At 50.8% G+C, this 17013-nt stretch overlaps 1 protein-coding gene across 2 annotated transcripts in view; it reads right to left on the bottom strand.

Moving 5' to 3' along the window:
• CUL9 (cullin 9) overlaps positions 1 to 17007 on the bottom strand; it is a 37626-nt gene extending 20619 nt beyond the window's left edge. The window contains exons 1-16 of one of the 2 annotated variants that reach the window (XM_005860998.2): positions 16558 to 17007; positions 14665 to 15268; positions 13923 to 14077; positions 13090 to 13590; positions 12465 to 12600; positions 12123 to 12316; positions 11476 to 11866; positions 10052 to 10244; positions 6545 to 6752; positions 4317 to 4513; positions 3744 to 3961; positions 2687 to 2936; positions 2495 to 2600; positions 1574 to 1801; positions 1195 to 1285; positions 889 to 1060 (exon numbers count right to left, since the gene is read on the bottom strand). In XM_005860998.2, the coding sequence (XP_005861060.1) occupies positions 889 to 1060; positions 1195 to 1285; positions 1574 to 1801; positions 2495 to 2600; positions 2687 to 2936; positions 3744 to 3961; positions 4317 to 4513; positions 6545 to 6752; positions 10052 to 10244; positions 11476 to 11866; positions 12123 to 12316; positions 12465 to 12600; positions 13090 to 13590; positions 13923 to 14077; positions 14665 to 15268; positions 16558 to 16695 (3782 nt within the window). In that variant the 5' untranslated portion in view covers positions 16696 to 17007. Of the gene's footprint in view, positions 1 to 888; positions 1094 to 1194; positions 1286 to 1573; positions 1802 to 2494; positions 2601 to 2686; positions 2937 to 3743; positions 3962 to 4316; positions 4514 to 6544; positions 6753 to 10051; positions 10245 to 11475; positions 11867 to 12122; positions 12317 to 12464; positions 12601 to 13089; positions 13591 to 13922; positions 14078 to 14664; positions 15269 to 16557 lie in introns of both variants that reach the window. The other variant, XM_014535397.1, reaches the window with a different exon arrangement.
• Positions 17008 to 17013: the final 6 nt, after the last annotated feature.

A 17013-nucleotide genomic window follows, 5' to 3' on the forward strand; every position in this document is an offset into this window, starting at 1 on the left:
TGACCCTCCCTCTTCTGCTTCCCCTTCAGGCCCACGGCCAGTCCCCTGACTCCACCGAAGACGTCCCAGCCCATCGCCTCCTGGCTATTCCCATTCCCTCTGCCTAACTGAAGACAGCCATCACTTTTCAACTAGACCACTGCATAACCCTTTCAACTCCCATATGCCAGAGTGTGTTCTAAATTTAAACATCCAGTTCTGTCTCTTCCCTTCTTAAAACCCTTCAGTGGCTCCCCCACGTAGCAGAATAAAGCTCACACCTCTTAGCTCACACAACTCTTTGTGATCTGGTTCAGCCTACTTTTCTGGCTTCATCTCCTGCTGCTTCACTACACATAACCTTCATTCCAACCAAATACATTTACTTAAAGTTCCCCACATACACCACTGTTTCTTACTCCCATTTTGCTCACATGCTGTCCCTCTGCCTAGAATATCCATTGCCCTCTGTTTATCTCGCCATTTTCTGCTTCAAAACTCAGCTCAGTCCACCCCTCCTTCTGGAAGCCTTCTCCGACCCTCGGCTGGGCTGGTGGCCCAGTGCACACATCGACCATGTTCTCACTCTATGCTCTCAGTCGACCTGGTTCCCCAACTAGACTGCATGTGCCCTGATGACAGGTCCCATATCTTGTCCTTGTAGCTCCAGACCATTGCACAGTGCCTGGCACAGAGTATACGTTAAACAAATGCCCACAGGAAGAGAGGCTGATCTCCTTCAACACCAAGCACAGGAAGTAACATCTGTACCTGCTGGGGAGCACGTCACCAGGCTCGGAGGGGAGGGGGGTCTCTGTACCTATGTGACTACTATTCACTGCACAAAATGGGTTTGAGTGTGTCCCTCAGGGATTTCAGACAGGGCGGTGCATGCGGGTGTATGCGCACCTAACAAGAATACCACGGCGCATGTGCACGGTGATGGAGTGGGAGCCGGTGCTGCCGTTGGACTCCCAGTAGGTCTTGGGGTTGCGGTCCGTCAGCTTGCTGGCCCGGTGCGGGTTGGAGGACACCTCCACCTTCTCCCAGCACTTGTCCTCCTTCACTTCCACACTGGAGCCTGGGGGCGGTGGGAGGGGGTGGCGGTCACAGCCTGGTTAGTTGAGAGACAAAAGGAAAGGCACTGGAGAGCAGAAGAGAAGGGAAGAACAGATGCTGGGGTGGGAGCCAGGAGAAGGCAGAGGGGGCACGAACCCTGGCAGAGATGCCTGAGGAACACGTCAAAGAAGGGGATGTTGATGGGCTGGTGGGTTCGTCTGTGGTCTTCGATCTGGCCCAGCACCATCTGCCGCCGAAACGTGAGAGAGAAAGGGAAGGGGGAGAGGGGAAAATACAGAAAAACAAACAAAGTAAAAGACATATGTGAGAAAGAGTCCAAGGGCAACAGATACTCAACCCACTTTTCCCCAGATTTTGGAAGAACAGGAGCCGGTGAGGTAAAGGTTGGGAAACAAATGCCCCAGGCTTGCTATGACTCATGTCAAACAGGGATGCCAAAGGGGGACACACTGAATCCCCTTCCCCTGCTTCTGCCTTCCATCTCCCTTCGCTCTGTACCCACGAGCCTGCCTACCTGAATGCAGCCAGCCAGGATGCTGGAGGTGAGGCTGCTGTAGAGCTGGGCGTGCTTCTCGCAGTCGGTCAGCAGGTCGCGAAGCTCGCCGGCCAGCAGCACCAGCGCCGAGTGCTTGTCCACGACTTTGCAGAGGGCCTCCTTGGCTCCCAGGCAGCACAGCACCACCGCATAGTCCTTGTGCGCCGAGGCCAGGCGGTGCAGGAAGCGGAGCAGCTCCTGAACAATCTGCACCCGGAGCCACAGAGAGTGACGTGTGGGAAACAAGGCCAGGTCACATTAGGGGGGGTTAGTACAGGAAAGGTCCTGGCTGAGATCCTGGAGCAACTCAGAAGCCCAGGGAAAGGAGAGTACCAAAGGCAGGAACAGAATAGTGGGGTGCTGGGAGTCCAGAGTGAGCTGGCAGGAGCTGGGCACACCTCCCCAGGCCTCTTCCTGCCAGGGCCAAGCTATCTCAGCAGCCAACCTCAGTGCCCAAGCCTCTCACACCCTGAAGGGTGGGGAGCAGGAATGTTTGGGTTGCTAAATGTGGGCTTCTCTTTAACCCAGAATCTAAATCCAGGTGCAGCCAAAAGCTTATACAGGCACATCTCATTTTATTGCGTTTAGCTTTATGGGGCTTGACAGATGTTGCATTTTTAACAAATTAAAGGCAAGGCCCTCCACCAGCAAAAAGATTACAATTCGCTTTATTGCGATATTCGCTTCACTGTAGTGGTCTAGCACCAAACCCACGGTATCTGGGACGTACACCTCTATTTCAAAGGCCCAGTTCTGGAGACTCTTAGGTGGCATTAGCTTCTCCTTCGTACCCACCCCTCCCAGTGTCCAGCCCCTTCAGAAAGGCTATGCTGTCCCTCCAGAAGTAGCCGGGGCCCGAGGCTGCCTTTCCCTCCCCTACCCTTGCCACATCTCTGGTACCTCAGAGTCACTACTGGGGCTACTCAGGCAGTTGAGGCAGGGCTCCAAGACCTCATGCCAGGGGAGGGCCATTGCCTCAGAGTAATCCAGCAGCCGGGTCATGACCCTGGTGAGGGGACGGAAACAAGTGAAGTCCCTACAGTCTGCCAGCGGCCCTCGCCACCAACGCACGGGCCTGGACAGGTCCCTCACCCCAGTGCAGTCAGCAGCAGGGTTTTGTTGGGCCCGGGGGCATCCAGAGTCCGCAGCAACAGGAGGAAGGGCTGGGCCTCCTCCTGGAGGCGCTTGAGGAGGGGCCTCAGGGCCCCCCCAGGGCCCCCCTCACGGCACAGCACACGCTCCAGGTCCAGGAGGAGTTCTGCAGATGGGCCTCCAACCAGGGACCGGATCAGCAGCTCAGGGGACCCATCCTGGCCCTGGGCACCGGGGGGCTCCAGTGTTGCTGCCCAGACACACGGGAGGAAGAAAATACATACAAAGAGGATTCATACAAGGTGGCCAAACCGAGAAATGGGCAGGTCCTGAAAATCACCCCCAGATTTCCCTCCCATTCGGAGGTGCCTGCAGATTTTACAAAACTATAGCGGATTTTCTTTTCTGGCCCCAAATATATACCTAGCTACATCTGAAGAAATGTCTAGAAAGGCAAACATTGTCACATTTACCGTTTTTAATCTCCTATATCATACAATTATATTTATGATTAAACGTGAACTATGCTGTCACATACGCCAGTAAACGTTAGCTGGTGTAAGAGCACCCAGCACTAACCTAGCCCGGGGGCTTCAGACAGACACGCTAACAGACACTGCGTATTTCACTCTCCCCCACACTTCTGGGTTTTCACTTGTTTGTTAAACACAAAGGGTTTCCTCCCTATGACATCAGTTTCTAGTCATCAACTTTCTGTACTGTAAATTACAATTTCACCAAAAAAGGCCTCTCTATAAATTACTTCAACCAACCTTTTGGTGTCCAGTAAGACTGGACCAAACCCAGACCACACCGATGGCAACCTCACACACCAGAAGCCATTCAGAGAAGGCAATTTCCTTGTCCCTATTCTAGGAATCCTCCCCTCTTGGCAGGAAGTTCTACCTGAGACCTAACTTGAGCACCAAAGCCTCACTCACTTCCTGAAGGCTCCCTGTATCCCTCTAGTAAGGTCTGAGGACGCAAGCGGCAGCCTTCCTGGCCACCGGCGGGCCCTGCCTGGCTCCTCAGCAGAACCACCTCCCCACAATGGTACCTGTGCGCTCAGGACTGCCCGGCGGCTCCGAGTAGCGGTTGAGGAGCATCATGAGGATGGTGCGTGTGGTGGGCATGGGGTCCGTCCCCAGGGCGATCCCCGAGTGCCTAAACAAGGTGTCTCTCAGCTCTCGGGTGATAATCTGGTCTCCCAGAGTGTGGTGGTTGCACAAAAGCAGGCTGAGCAGGATCAGGCCATTTCTCACTGCAGAGGAGCACCTGGGAGGAGAGAGGTGGCCCGGGAAGAAATTGACAGAGTGAACACAACAGAAACAGGAAGAAAATACACCGGGGAGAAGCCCAGCATCTGGGGAGGAAAGGGCTTCAGGGGTCCTCGGCCTCAGGTCACTCCTCCCAATCCCAAGAAGGAAGGAAAAGTCGGGTGTCTCTGCTCGCTGGGCGTCACCCTGCCCTCAATCACTTGGCCTTTCCCCCAACGACAGTCAGAGAGGGCCGCTAAAGTTTCACCCAGAGGTACAAACAAGGGAGTTTCTGAGGGGCAGATGAGACGTGGGTAGAGCAGTGGTGACTGGGGCGCAGCGGGAGTTTGAGGTTCGGAGGGTGAGGCCCTGACCCCTCAGTGTTCAGCATCAAGATCACCGCGGCAGGGATGGTGAGGAGCAGGCTGTCCGAGCCCGGGCGGGTGGCTGAGTCGATGCTGGCGAAGATCTCTCTGGTCATCTGCACATCGAACAACGGGTGGACAGCGTCTTGGCTAGTAAAGAAATCGAGGTTCTCCGAGGAACTGGCAATGGCCAGCATCTTCAGTGCCTGCAAGAGGGATGTGGAAGCAGAGTTAGGAGTGAGCAGAGCCACCGGCAGAGGAAGGAGAGAGCCAGGCCATCCTTCTAGATCTCAAACTTTGGGGGAGCAGAGTAAGAGAAGGAAATGGAAAAGGCACTGATGGGACATTAAATGCTAAAAGACAAAAACAAAGAAAAAAGACAAAATAAAGCAAAGAACTCTAAGGCTCAATGGTGGTAATATGAGTCCAGTTTCTCTCTACCAGCACCAAGGCTAACTGGTGGGATGGCTGCCCCCTCCCGTAGCTTCGCCTCAGAATGGGGCCCTTTCACAGCACTTAGCTGTCTGCAAAAGCTTTCCTTGAAGTTGTTTCCTTCTTGCTTGACCACTCTTGCCTTTGCGAAATGTCTCTTCCCTTGACGTCTGTAACTTCATGTCTGCCGGGTTGTTCTCCCTCCCTGGTGTTCCTCTGCCTAGTCCTTACACATGGAAGTTCCTGTCCCCCTTCTCTTCTCACTCTGCATGCCCTCCCTAGGCAACCTGGGCCACGCCCATAGCTTCAGTTACCACTTAGATGCCAACACTCCCAAACCTATGTCCCCTGGCCTCCAAACCCAGTGTCCCACCCTCCATAACAAGGCTACTTGGGCTCTCTCCCCGGCAGAGCAGTTGTAGTTATAGGAAAAAATACTTGCAATGTGCAAACTTGTTTGCTGGTACTATACAAAAAAAATAAAGATGAACACTCTACCACTGGAGTGGAGAAGGTCTCTCCTGGGAAAAGAGTTGGCTCCTGAGAAGAAACCCTCTAGGAATTAGACATAATTCCCAGGATAATCGCCCTCCTGAGACCTGGGCCCGCAAAGCAAGTGCTGTCTCATCATAAGGCTTTCTCCCTTGGACTGCCCCACTCTCTCCCAATTAGCTGAATTCTGTAGACCTTATGTTAGATACAAAATGATGCAATTTTGTTACAGGGCAAGAGGCAAATGCTGTATTTTGGCCATGCAACTTGAAAAGGTCAGGGAATTCTATGAGCAGACATGGCCTAGACCCGTGGTCGGCAAACTGCGGCTCGCGAGCCACATGCGGCTCTCTGGCCCCTTGAGTGTGGCTCTTCCTAAGCTTTAGGAGTACCCTAATTAAGTTAACAATGTACCTACCTATATAGTTTAAGTTTAAAAAATTTGGCTCTCAAAAGAAATTTCAATCGTTGTACTGTTGATATTTGGCTCTGCTGACTAATGAGTTTGCCGACCACTGGCCTAGACGATGAATGCTTGGCTGCTCTTGGGAGAAGCAGCACGCAGTAGGCCCACAGAGAAAAGAGCCTCCCGGCCTCTCCCTGGGACAGCCTGCTCCAGGGGGATCTGTGCTCCTGTCCACACTTTGCCTTTGTACTTGGAAAGCATTCTCATACCTGAGGCCTCCCTGTCCCCCTCCAGGACCCTCAGCCTATACAGAGCACACACCCTGCCCCATCCTGCCAGCCAGCATGAATGCCTGGATCATTCTGGAAGCCAATTCTCTTAAGCTCCCCTGGACGAGGGCCTCCCTTCTCCATTTTCTGGTCCCAGGGTGGCAAGACAATGGCAATGTTGGCTTTGTTTTACACACATATGGGAAGGGGTATTTTCTGTGTAAGGGTAAAAACTCAGATCAAAGGGTAAAAACCTACTCTGTCACTTCTAGAAAATTAGTCTTTAACCAGACACCTAATTGTAACTAAAAAGGCATGGAAAATTCAACATACCTAAAAACTCAACTCCTGACCTTCTCCCCATTCCTCTTCCTTCTCCAACATTCTTCCACCTAGTAAATGGCCACCTCATCCATCTGCTGCTCAATTGCAAACCTGCAGTCATTCTTACAGACATCTTTCTCCCTTTCTTCAAGCTGCACTCTATCTCCAAGACTGTCCAGCTGGAACTCTTAAATCCATCTGCATCTTTTGGTCCCAAGGTCTCCCCTCTGATCTAAATCACCACAGTACCTCCCCGAGGTCAGCAGTCCCCCACCCCGCCCATCTCACCCATCACTCACTCCCAGTCCACTCACCGCCAGCCCTGCCTGCTGCACCAAGACAGAAGTCTTGTATTCTTGCATGCAAACCAGCACAGCGTAGATGCCACCCTCCCTGGCAAAGAGGGGGCGCCATTCATGCTTGGTCATGAGCAAGTACAGGAGGCGCAGGGCCAGCACCACCACCATCTTCTCTCCCACCTGGTTGGTCAGCAGCTCCACCAGTGTCTTCACTAGCTTCTCTCTGGGAGGAGAGAAATTGGAGTTTCCCACCCCAAGAGTCATGCTTGACTCCCCGCCTAACCCTGTACACCGAGTTCCAGTCCCTCACCCCTTACCCTTTCCCACCTGCTCTTCTTGCCTCAGCCTCACTCCTGATGCCCCCTCCACGGCAGTCTAACTGCCTCTGGCTCCTCACTTCATGAAGGAGTCAGCAGAATAAACTGGTTACAAACTCTGACTCATCTTTTCAAATAAGTCTATAAATTCAATGAAATTCTAATCAAAATGCCTAAAAAGTTTAGTTTTTTAAACATGATAGGCAGATTCAGGCCCAGGAAGGGAAATATGCAGGAATAGTCAAAAAATGTTTGGAAAGAATAGACTTGCCTACTAGTTATCAAAGTATAAATATAAAGTTCTAATAATGAAAACTCTGGAGATAATACAGGGTAGTCAAACAGATCAACAGATGAGAAGAGAGACAAGGGCCGCATCCCAGTCAGAAAGGACAGGAAAGACCATGTGAAACATGACGTGGAGACACCTGGCTATCCATCTGGAAAAAATAAAGCTGGAACTCCGCTTCACTCCATTTGCAAAAATAAATAGCAAACATTTTAAAATAGATATAAAAGTCAAAATCGTGGATATTTTTAGAATATATATGGACATATATTTTTGTTAATTTTGGTTCATCCTTACCTGAGGACATTTTTTCCATTCATTTTTTTTAGCTTTTTAAAAAATTGATTTCAGAGAGGAAGGGAGAGGGAGAGAGAGGTAAAAACATCAATAATGAGAGAGAATCATTGATCAGCTGCCTCCTGCACGCCCCCCCCAGGCATGTGCCCTGATTGGTATCGAACCCTGACCTCCTGGTTGACAGGTCGACGCTCAACCAGCTCAACCACTGAGCCAAGTCAGCTGGCTCCACTGATTTTTAAAGAGAATGGAGGGAGGAAGGGAGAAGGGAGAGAGGAAGAGAGAGAGAGAGAGAGAGAGAGAGAGAGAGAGAGAGAGAGAGAGAAATATCAATGTGAGAGAGACACACAGATTGGATGCCTCCCGCCCGAGACCCTTCGGTGCGTGGGCCCATACTCTAACCACTGAGCACACTGGCCAGGGCGGGAAATATTTTTGTAATCCTGAAATAGGATAGCCCCTCTTAAGTAGGACTTAAAATCTAGAAGCGCCGAAACCGGTTTGGTTCAGTGGATAGAGCATCGGCCTGGGGACTGAAAGGTTCCGGGTTCGATTCCGGTGAAGGGCATGTACCTGGGTGGTGGGCACATCCCCAGTAGGAGATGTGCAGGAGGCAGCTGATTGATGTTTCTCTCTCATTGATGTTTCTAACTCTCTATCTCTCTCCCTTCTTCTCTGTAAAAAATCAATAAAATATATTAAAAAAAAAAATCTAGAAGCCAAAAAAAAAGTTGAAAAATATAGCAACACTACAATCTAAAACTTGAGCACAATGAAAGGCACTATCCACAAAGTTAAGAGATAAGCAACAGGAGTCAGAGAGAGGGTCCAGTGGAAATGCTATCGGAAGGGAAGGAAGAAGTACCCCCCGAGTCCCTAGATCACAGTGACCATCACAAGAGGGGAAAAACCAGGAATGACATCTTTCTCCACAGGGACAGAGATGCATATTGAGGAGGTAGTCTATGAACTATGGAGTTAAGAAACACAAAAGAAGAAATTCTGGAAAAAGAAGGCAAATACAGGTACTGGGGAAGTCCTGTTTTTATCTGTCTTTTCTCGTGCTTTATGATCTTAAAGTGAGTCAAATACGCTTTAAATATATATGCCCTCTGCAGACATGGTTCTGACAAATGGGTTAACACACATAGGTACTATATCTGAATAGGTATAGAAATATAAATAAGGGTGTTTACGGAAATGTTAACAGTGACTATCTCTGCATAAAGGTTTTCAGCTGATTTTTACCTTCATAATTTTCCCATTTTCTTACAGTGAGCATGAATCATTTTATATTGAGGAAATAGTTATGATTTTGAAAAAAAGGCAAGCAAGATATTTGAAACATAAGTAACAGATTAATATCCAGAATGTCTATAAGTCAATAAGAAAAAGACCCAGTAAGAAAATGGGCAAAGGGTAAAAACAGAATATTTAGCCCGGCCAGCATGGCTCAGTGGGTGAGCATCAAACTGTGAATCAAGACGTAATGGTTTGATTCCCAGCCAGGGCACTGGGTTGCGGGCTCTATCCCCAGTGTGGGGTGTGCAGGAGGCAGCCAATCAATGATCCTCTCTTACTGATGTTTCTGTCTCTCTCTCTCCCTTCCTCTCTGAAATAAAAAATATATATATTAAAAACAAAGAAACAAACAAAAAACACAGTATTTATAGAAGAAACACAACAAATGAGTGCAAATATACCTAACTTCACTAGAACTAAGAAATTAAAACAAGGAGATACCAATCATTTTAAATTTTGCCAATCAGACAGATTCTTAAAATATGCTAATATCCAGTGTTGGCAGACGTGAGGGAAACTGATCCATTAGAACACTGTATTTGAACTTGGACATAATCGTACTGCAGAGTCCTATGCAGAGTGAAAATATTGAGGCAGCTCTATGCGCACTGACATGGAGAGCCCTGTTAGACATACTGAGTGTGGGAGAAAAGCTGCAGAAACACGTAGCGTGATTACATATATTAAGACACAAACTCGGGAAATGTTCTAGATCCAAACACACCAACAAATGTAAAACTAGAGAAGGTCAGAAGGTTACACATCCGAATGACAGTGGTGAAAAGAAAGTAGCTTTTCATTCTATGTTCTTTTATGGTCTTCAGATCTTTTAAAATGAGAATGTATTTGTATATTATTTACATAATTAAGGGGTATTAAAAACCCATTTCAAAATAGAAAGTAGGGAGGTAGGAAAAAAGAAGGGAAAAGAAAAGAAAAAAACTCAAGTTCTGGAGCCAAAAGTTCCTAGGTTTGAATCCGAGCTCTGCTTTCTGTCAAACTCTGGGCAAGTTGGTTAAACTCCCTAAGCCTCAGTCTCCTCACCCATACAATGGGATGAGAATAGGAGTGAATCTTCCTCAGATGATAGGAGGACTTAATGAGAGAATGCAAGCAAGACGTTAAAGCCCCAAAAATAAATGCTCTGACAATATTAGCCTCAGTGATATTCCATCCTCCTGCGCTGCTGCTCCTCAGACTGACCCTCCTTTCACCCTCCGCCTAATTCTTAATCTCACAGATCCTTCCCACCCGACTACTCCCCTCCCCTCACCCCACTAGCTTAAACCAAACCGCTTCCCTCTCCACCATTCCAACCTCAGGGATCTGTCAGGACGGACCAGAGGGTGGTCCCGCTCGGTGACCTCCTCCACAGCCTGAGAGAGGGCATCGAGGCTCGACAGCTGCAGGTTTGTGTCCAAGCTGGATATCTGCACAGTAGCCACAACAGCCGCCACTTGCTGATCCAGGGAGCTGCGTGGACCTGGACCCCGCAAGGCTCTAGCCATTTCTGAAATTGATGAGGGAAAGGCAGTGGCTTAAAAAAATATGGCACCTCCACGTTAGAAATCCTTAAAGGTCAAGCCCAGTTTTCCTACTGACATCCTTTATAATCCTCTATAATAAAGAGCTAATATGCTAATTAGACCAAACAGCAGAACAATGAAGCAGTGGCTGTGAGAGCCGAGCCCCTTGCACAAATTTTGTGCATCAGGCCTCTAGTTTTAATATATTATTCATCATTGTAGCTTGCATTCAGAACATATCCAATGCTGTGAAAAGCATTTAATAGTCAAACATTGCCCTAGCTCAGTGGTCGGCAAACTCATTAGACAACAGAGCCAAATATCAACAGTACAATGATTGAAATTTCTTTTGAGAGCCAAATTTTTTAAACTTAAACTATATAGGTAGGTACAGTGTTAACTTAATCAGGGTACTCCTAAGGCTCAGGAAGAGCCACACTCAAGGGGCCAAAGAGCCGCATGTGGCTCTCGAGCTGCAGTTTTCAGACCACTGCTCTAGCTGGTTTGGCTCAGTGGATAGAGCGTCAGCCTGCGGACTGAAGGGACCCAGGTTCAATTCTGGTCAAGGGCACATGCCTGGTTTACGGGCTCGATCCCCAGTAGGGGGCATGCAGGAGGCAGCCAGTCAATGATTCTCTCATCATTGCTGTTTCTATCTATCCCTCTCCCTTCCTCTCTGAAATCAATAAAAAAAAAATTTTTTTAAAGAAAAATAGTCAAACATTGAAGACAAAGATTCCCTGGAAAAAAGGCCCTCCTTTTCCAGGGATACTAAAGAAAGGGAGCTGTGATTGATTAGATACAATCGAGGCCAAAGGAAGGAAAATTGACATATGCTTCCAAATCACTTTCCTGTGCAAACGTTGCCTTTTTCTTTAAATCCTCACCCAAGGATATTTTTCCATTGATTTTTAGAGAGAGTGGAAGAGAGAGGGAAAGACAGAAACATTGATGTGAGAGAAACCCATCGATTGGTTGCCTCCTGCATGTGCCCGACCAGGGCCCTGACCAGGGAGGAGCCTGCAACTGAGGTACATACCCTTGACTGGAATCAAACCCGGGACCTTTCAGTACGCAGGCTGACACTCTATCCACTGAGCCAAACCAGCTAACATGACCTTTTTTTTCATGTCTTTCCCTCTGACTACCCATTTCTCTGGGGACCACCCGACTTTTTCCAACTTTAATGCCCTCCCCTCCCGGCACATAACTCACCACTGGCTGCCTCCTTTATTTCGGGGGACAGAGCCATTCCCTCAGTCAGCAGAAGCTGGTTAAACAGCTGTGAATCGCTCTGTGCCATGGGGGGCTCAGTTTTTCCCTTGGCAGCCTCTGCCTGTGCTTTGCGGGGCTCAGCCTTTGCTTTGGGGGACTCGGTCTCTTCCTCTGAGAACCTGGCCTCCTCTGGATCTGGGGTACAGGAGCGACTTCGGGAAGAAGATGAGCTGCTTAGTTTATCAGGTCGAAGCCCGTACTTGGTGTAGATTTTGGAGTTGAGCAGGTCACTGAGGGTGCTCCCCTCAAACCGATTCCAGAGAACCTGCAGCAGACCTTCAGCCACCTCTTTGGGCACGGAGATCTCACCGAGGGCCTTTTCATCCAGGGTCTGTCAGCAGATGGGGGTATGCGTATCAGGGACAAGAGACACCAAGGTCCCGGGGAAGAGTGGCCACCTCTCCCATGCCCCGCACACCTACATACCGCACCCTCACAGCATCTGTCTCCTCCCACAGCAGCACCCCTCATCATCTCTAACCTACAGCACCAGCCTCCTCCCAAGCACTCCTGTATCTAGAATTCCCTTGGACAACCCCACTTCTAACCCCACTACAAACCCCCTAGGTGTCTCAGGCCCGTAATACCTCATCCAGGTTCTCCCGAAGATTCTGAAAAATTGGCTGCTGCTCACATATGTCCAACTTCTTGATGAAGAAGAGCAGTTCCCACCACTCAGCCTGGGTCAGGTATCCCAACTTCTCATTCTTCTGAGGCTCAGGCTGGAGATATGGCAAAGAGTAGAGCCCATCCACAGGCTTCCAGTCCCAGGAGGGAAGTGCTGAGGACACAGGCGAAGGGTCTCAGCACCCGCCAGGAACAGAGTGGATTTCTGAATCTCTGGGGCAGCTGCGGATCAGGAGTGGCTTCATCCCAGCCACTCCTCCTCTGTTCAGGGACACAAGGTCCATGTCCCCTCTAAGACTCACCTGTGCCCAACACAGTGGGCCCTGCCCCCTTCTCCACAGCTGCTGAAGCTGTACCCACAGCAGCTTCCTCAGGGCCCAGGATCTCTAGCATGTGCCAGTGCACCCAGTAGGTGCGACCCATCGCTTGCCAGAAGACCTGGTATGGAGCAAGACAGAGGGAAGGAGAATAGAGAGGGCTCACCATCTGAGTCCTGGGTTGTGCAGGCTTGAGGGGGCACACAGCCCTCAGATGCACACCTGGCTAGGCTTGGGAAATCCTCCGGATAGCCAAAGGCTCCCTTTCCCTGTCAGAGGAGGCCCTGCCTCTCATCTCTCCCTAACCTTGATGGCCTCTGCTTCTACACGCCCTCCCAGCCAACTACACCGGCAGGGGGCAGGGGTGTCTCGATATATGGGGTTCTGCTTGCTGGGTGTGAGTCTCTCCTTGACCCCATAGCCCACCTACTCCCGCCGGATTTTCTCAGGCCCCCGAAAGCCCGCCTTCAATTGCTGATCCCCTTTAACCACTCTAGTTCCCTTGGGAGTTTTCTCCTTGGGTGGCCTGCCAGTCTCCTGCACGGAAGCCCCAGCTATGCGCCACCCAAAAAGTTCCCCATCAGGGTCCCACCGCCATGCGCTCGCTCACCTGCACAGGGGGCACGCCATTGTTGCTCTGCCGAAACTCGCCCTCTTCCCCAGCACTGACCTCCTCGTAATCATCCAGCATCCTCACGCGCATCCCCGGCACCAGTGTCTGCTGCACGTATTCGCCATAGCCACTCCGGCTAGAGAACTCATAACGCTGGCGGAAGGCCCGTTCTTGCTTTCTGGGGGTGGTAACCATGGTGGGGAGTAAACCGCTGGGGCCTGAAACGCAGGGCTGAAAGATGGACCGGGCCGGCCGGGGAGGCGACATGCCCCTTTCGCCGAGGTTCTGGGCCCAGCCCATGCTCCGCACCAGCTCTGAGATGAGGCTGCCCACAGCCATACTGAACTCCAGCTCCCGCTGCCCCCGGCTTTTCTCCTCCCCTGGGGGCAGGGAGCCTCGGTCTCCAGCCCCGGGCTCTGGGCTGTTATTCAGCTGGTCCAGCAAGGAAGTGACACACAGGTAGCGTTTCACCAGGGAGAAGAGCAGCTTTCCTGGGATCTGTAGGGAACAGTCTGTGGTGTGGGTTCATCTCCCAGCTTTAGCCCCTCTCCTTGCCCCTCAATAGCACCCTCTACAGAAAAACATAAAGGCCTCATCCTCATACCTATAGTTCTCAAACTGTGATTTATATGAGAAACACCCAAGAGGTGTCTTAAAACAGATTCCTGAGTTCTAATCTCAGGAGTTCTGAGTGGGGAGGGGGCATGAACCTTCGTTTTAACAATCTCCCAGGTGGCTCTGCTGCTGAGGCAGTCCTGACCCACACTGTCAGAAACGATGCCCAAGGCCTACAACAGCATGTGCCCCACAGCCTGGGGCCGGCTGAGTACCTGAGGCAGATGAATGCCCTCAAAGGCCATGCAGTGCTCCTCAGAGGATGTGGTCTCTGCAAACAGCTCCAGCAAAGTATAGCGGCTGTCAAAGTCCATGTGCTGCTCGATGCCATCTTGCTGGCTCAGTGACAGAAGGACGTGAGCCCGACTCCCTGTAATCCACACCCAATCCGTATCCTCTCCTCAATCCCCGATACTTCCCCTCTGTCTCTCCTAGACTCTCCATCCCCTACCCAAGGTCGTCACTTCTTTGTGGCTGAGGCTCACAGTAAGATATACATTTTACGTGGCAGCCTGATGTAGGTGTATATGTCTATCACTGAAACATACACTGAACTCCAAAACGTACACTGAACTGCTACAAAACTTACCTTAAATGCTAATACTAATATTTTAACATTTTTTTTAAATGTTGGTTATAACTCACCAAACTGGTTTTACAACTAGGCGCCACCCAAGACAGAGGGAAGAAGAATAGAGAGGATTCACCAACTAATGAATCTCAACCCACAGTTTAAAAATATAAACCTACCCTATTCTCCTCTTTGTCACTGCACTGAGAATGAACAAACAAACCAGTTCCTATCATTGTATCCTATATAGATTAATAAGTAGTAGCCTATTCAGCTATAGTTTTCCTTTGCATTGAGTTGGTGTTAGAGTTGGGAAATCCTTCCTCTTCCTGTTCTTACTCCTTATGGCCCCATTCTCTTGCCTTCCTCCCCTGGCTATCTCTTACCGGCATCGTGGGCTGCCAGAGCCTGCAGCAACTTGCCCGCACTCCGCCGGATCTGAGGCTCGGGGTTGCACAGCATGTGCATGAGCAGGTCCAGGGCTCCCGTCTCCCTGAAGACCCCAGTGAGGGGCCCGATGCTGGCGTAGGCACTGAGCACGTGGATGGTGTGGAGCACAGCGGCCGTGAGGCTCGAGGTCCCACCTTCCGCCAGCTGCCTGGCAGCCCTCTGCACCAGCGCCCGGACATCAGCTTCCATCTCTCCCATTGCCACGTCATCCAGGCCTCCTGGGTCTCGGGGAAAGCTTCCTGAACCCCCCGCTGGCTCACGCTGAGGTCCTTTAGATAGTGCCCACTCACCCAGCAGCATGGGGCAGTTGGCATAGACCTCGGGGGCTGACAGCCACATGAGGATGTGCTCTGCCTTGCCCTCTTCCACATCCACTCTACCCACTTCCCCACACTTCAGGACACTCCATCGGATCAGGTATTCAGGACGTCCATCGTGCCCAGGACGCTGTCGAATAAGTTCTTCGGGATATGCCTGCAGCCGAGGCCCCAAGGGCACCATGAGGTCCCCAGTGCGCCGTTCCCCCACCATCCTGACCTCCTGGGACACACAAGCAGAAAAGATAAAGGTGATATGGAATAAGGGGAAAGACTACACGGAGGGGGTAGAATCTTGAGACACAGATAGGGTGGGTGGTGACTGGTAGGTTGCATGATGGAATTTAGGGGCCAAGCAGAAAGGCCAAGAATAGCATGAAATAAATAACTTGAACATACTCTGGGATATATACAAGAAGGAAGAATGGAGTGAAAACAGCTAAGGGTAAAACAAAGAGGTTTAAGAAATGGAAGAGGTTATGAGATGAGAACAGGCAAGGTAACAAAAAGAGGTGACAGTTAAGCAGGACAATCTGGGCAGAACAGCAGGGTGTCTGAGGGATCCAGATCAGGACTCAGAAGAATGACAAGGATGAGCAAGAAGGACAGCAGCATGGGAGGCTGTGGGGCCAGAACAAGTGAGGAAAGTCAGGTGGGGAGGGGTGAGCCGGGGGGGGGGTATAAATGACAGGGTAGCGCTGGAAGGTGGATATAAAGGAGTGGGCCATGGCAGCTATAGAGAATATCGATGAAAGGAGGTGGGCTGCAGACACCACATCCAGATGGCTGGATGGGAAAAGCACATGAGAGTACTGTGCAAGGAGGAGGGGTCCAGGGAACCAGATAAAATCATGGGAGGTAAAGACCAGACCCTGTCCTCCATTTATTCTACATGTGTGGTGACGGTCTAAATCAGGCAGCTATGGAGGGAGGTGGTAATCGTGGAGTTGAAGGGCTGGGAATGAGGTCAGGAATGGTGGAGGTATTAGAGAGGCAATATAGTGCAGATTTCAGCGTCAGATAAATGTGACTGGCTCACTGAGTTACTATGTGTGTAGTTTTTGGCAAGTTACTTAACCTCTGAGCCTCAGTTTCCTCCTCCGCAAGATGGGAATGATATTCATACTGAGCTCATCAAGTAAACAGACGATCACCCATGGAAAGCACTGCGAACAGCCGCCCTGCGCATGGTGAATGCTCTGTAAACATGATCTAACGTCATTACTCTTAGCTGGAGCAGGCAGGCCAGTTCTCCACGGGACACTACGAAGTCAGATTATGAAGGGGAGCAGGGTGATGGCTATGCCAGGAACCCGGAACAGACAGGTGTGCGATAAAGAAGTGTGGGGCGGCAGGGAATGGCGAGAATAAGAATGGAAGGTAAACCCAGATGAAGAGATGGTAATCAGGACAGGGGTCATATTGGGGTACGAGGATGAGAGTAAAAAAAAAAGGTGTGAAGAGGGGGAAACACAGGATGTGGACCCCCATGGAAGCAGGGGGTCTAGTTACCATGGGGCAGGACAAGCCTGGAAGGAGACCGGTGACGTGGTGGTCAACAACTGCTGAGCAGGGTGGAGAAGTGGAGCAACTGGCCAGGCCTAAACTTGGGGGGATGGGGTCACTATAAGGAGCAGTGAACTGAGGCATGAAGGTGAGGGCTAGACGCGGGAAGAGACAGCCGGTAGGTGCAGGCAGCAAGGTCAGGCCCGAGCTTGCAGAAAGCAGGGGCGGTGCGGCCAGAAGGCGGTGGGAACAGGTTTGGGGGTGGGGTGAGCGGGGCGGGGGAACACGCGGTCCGAGGAGGCTGACCAGACCGGGCGAATCTCAGGGAGCAAGACCTGGCTCCCGGCGTCGCCCCACTACGACTGGGTCAGGGGCCGGGGAGGGAGAGGGCAAGGATCGGGCCCACGCGGAACTCTCCTCTCACCTCCCACCGCCCGGCTCGGCTCCCGCTGCCACCCCGAG

Source organism: Myotis brandtii, unplaced genomic scaffold, assembly GCF_000412655.1.
Source record: "Myotis brandtii unplaced genomic scaffold, ASM41265v1 scaffold143, whole genome shotgun sequence".
NCBI lineage: Eukaryota > Metazoa > Chordata > Mammalia > Chiroptera > Vespertilionidae > Myotis > Myotis brandtii.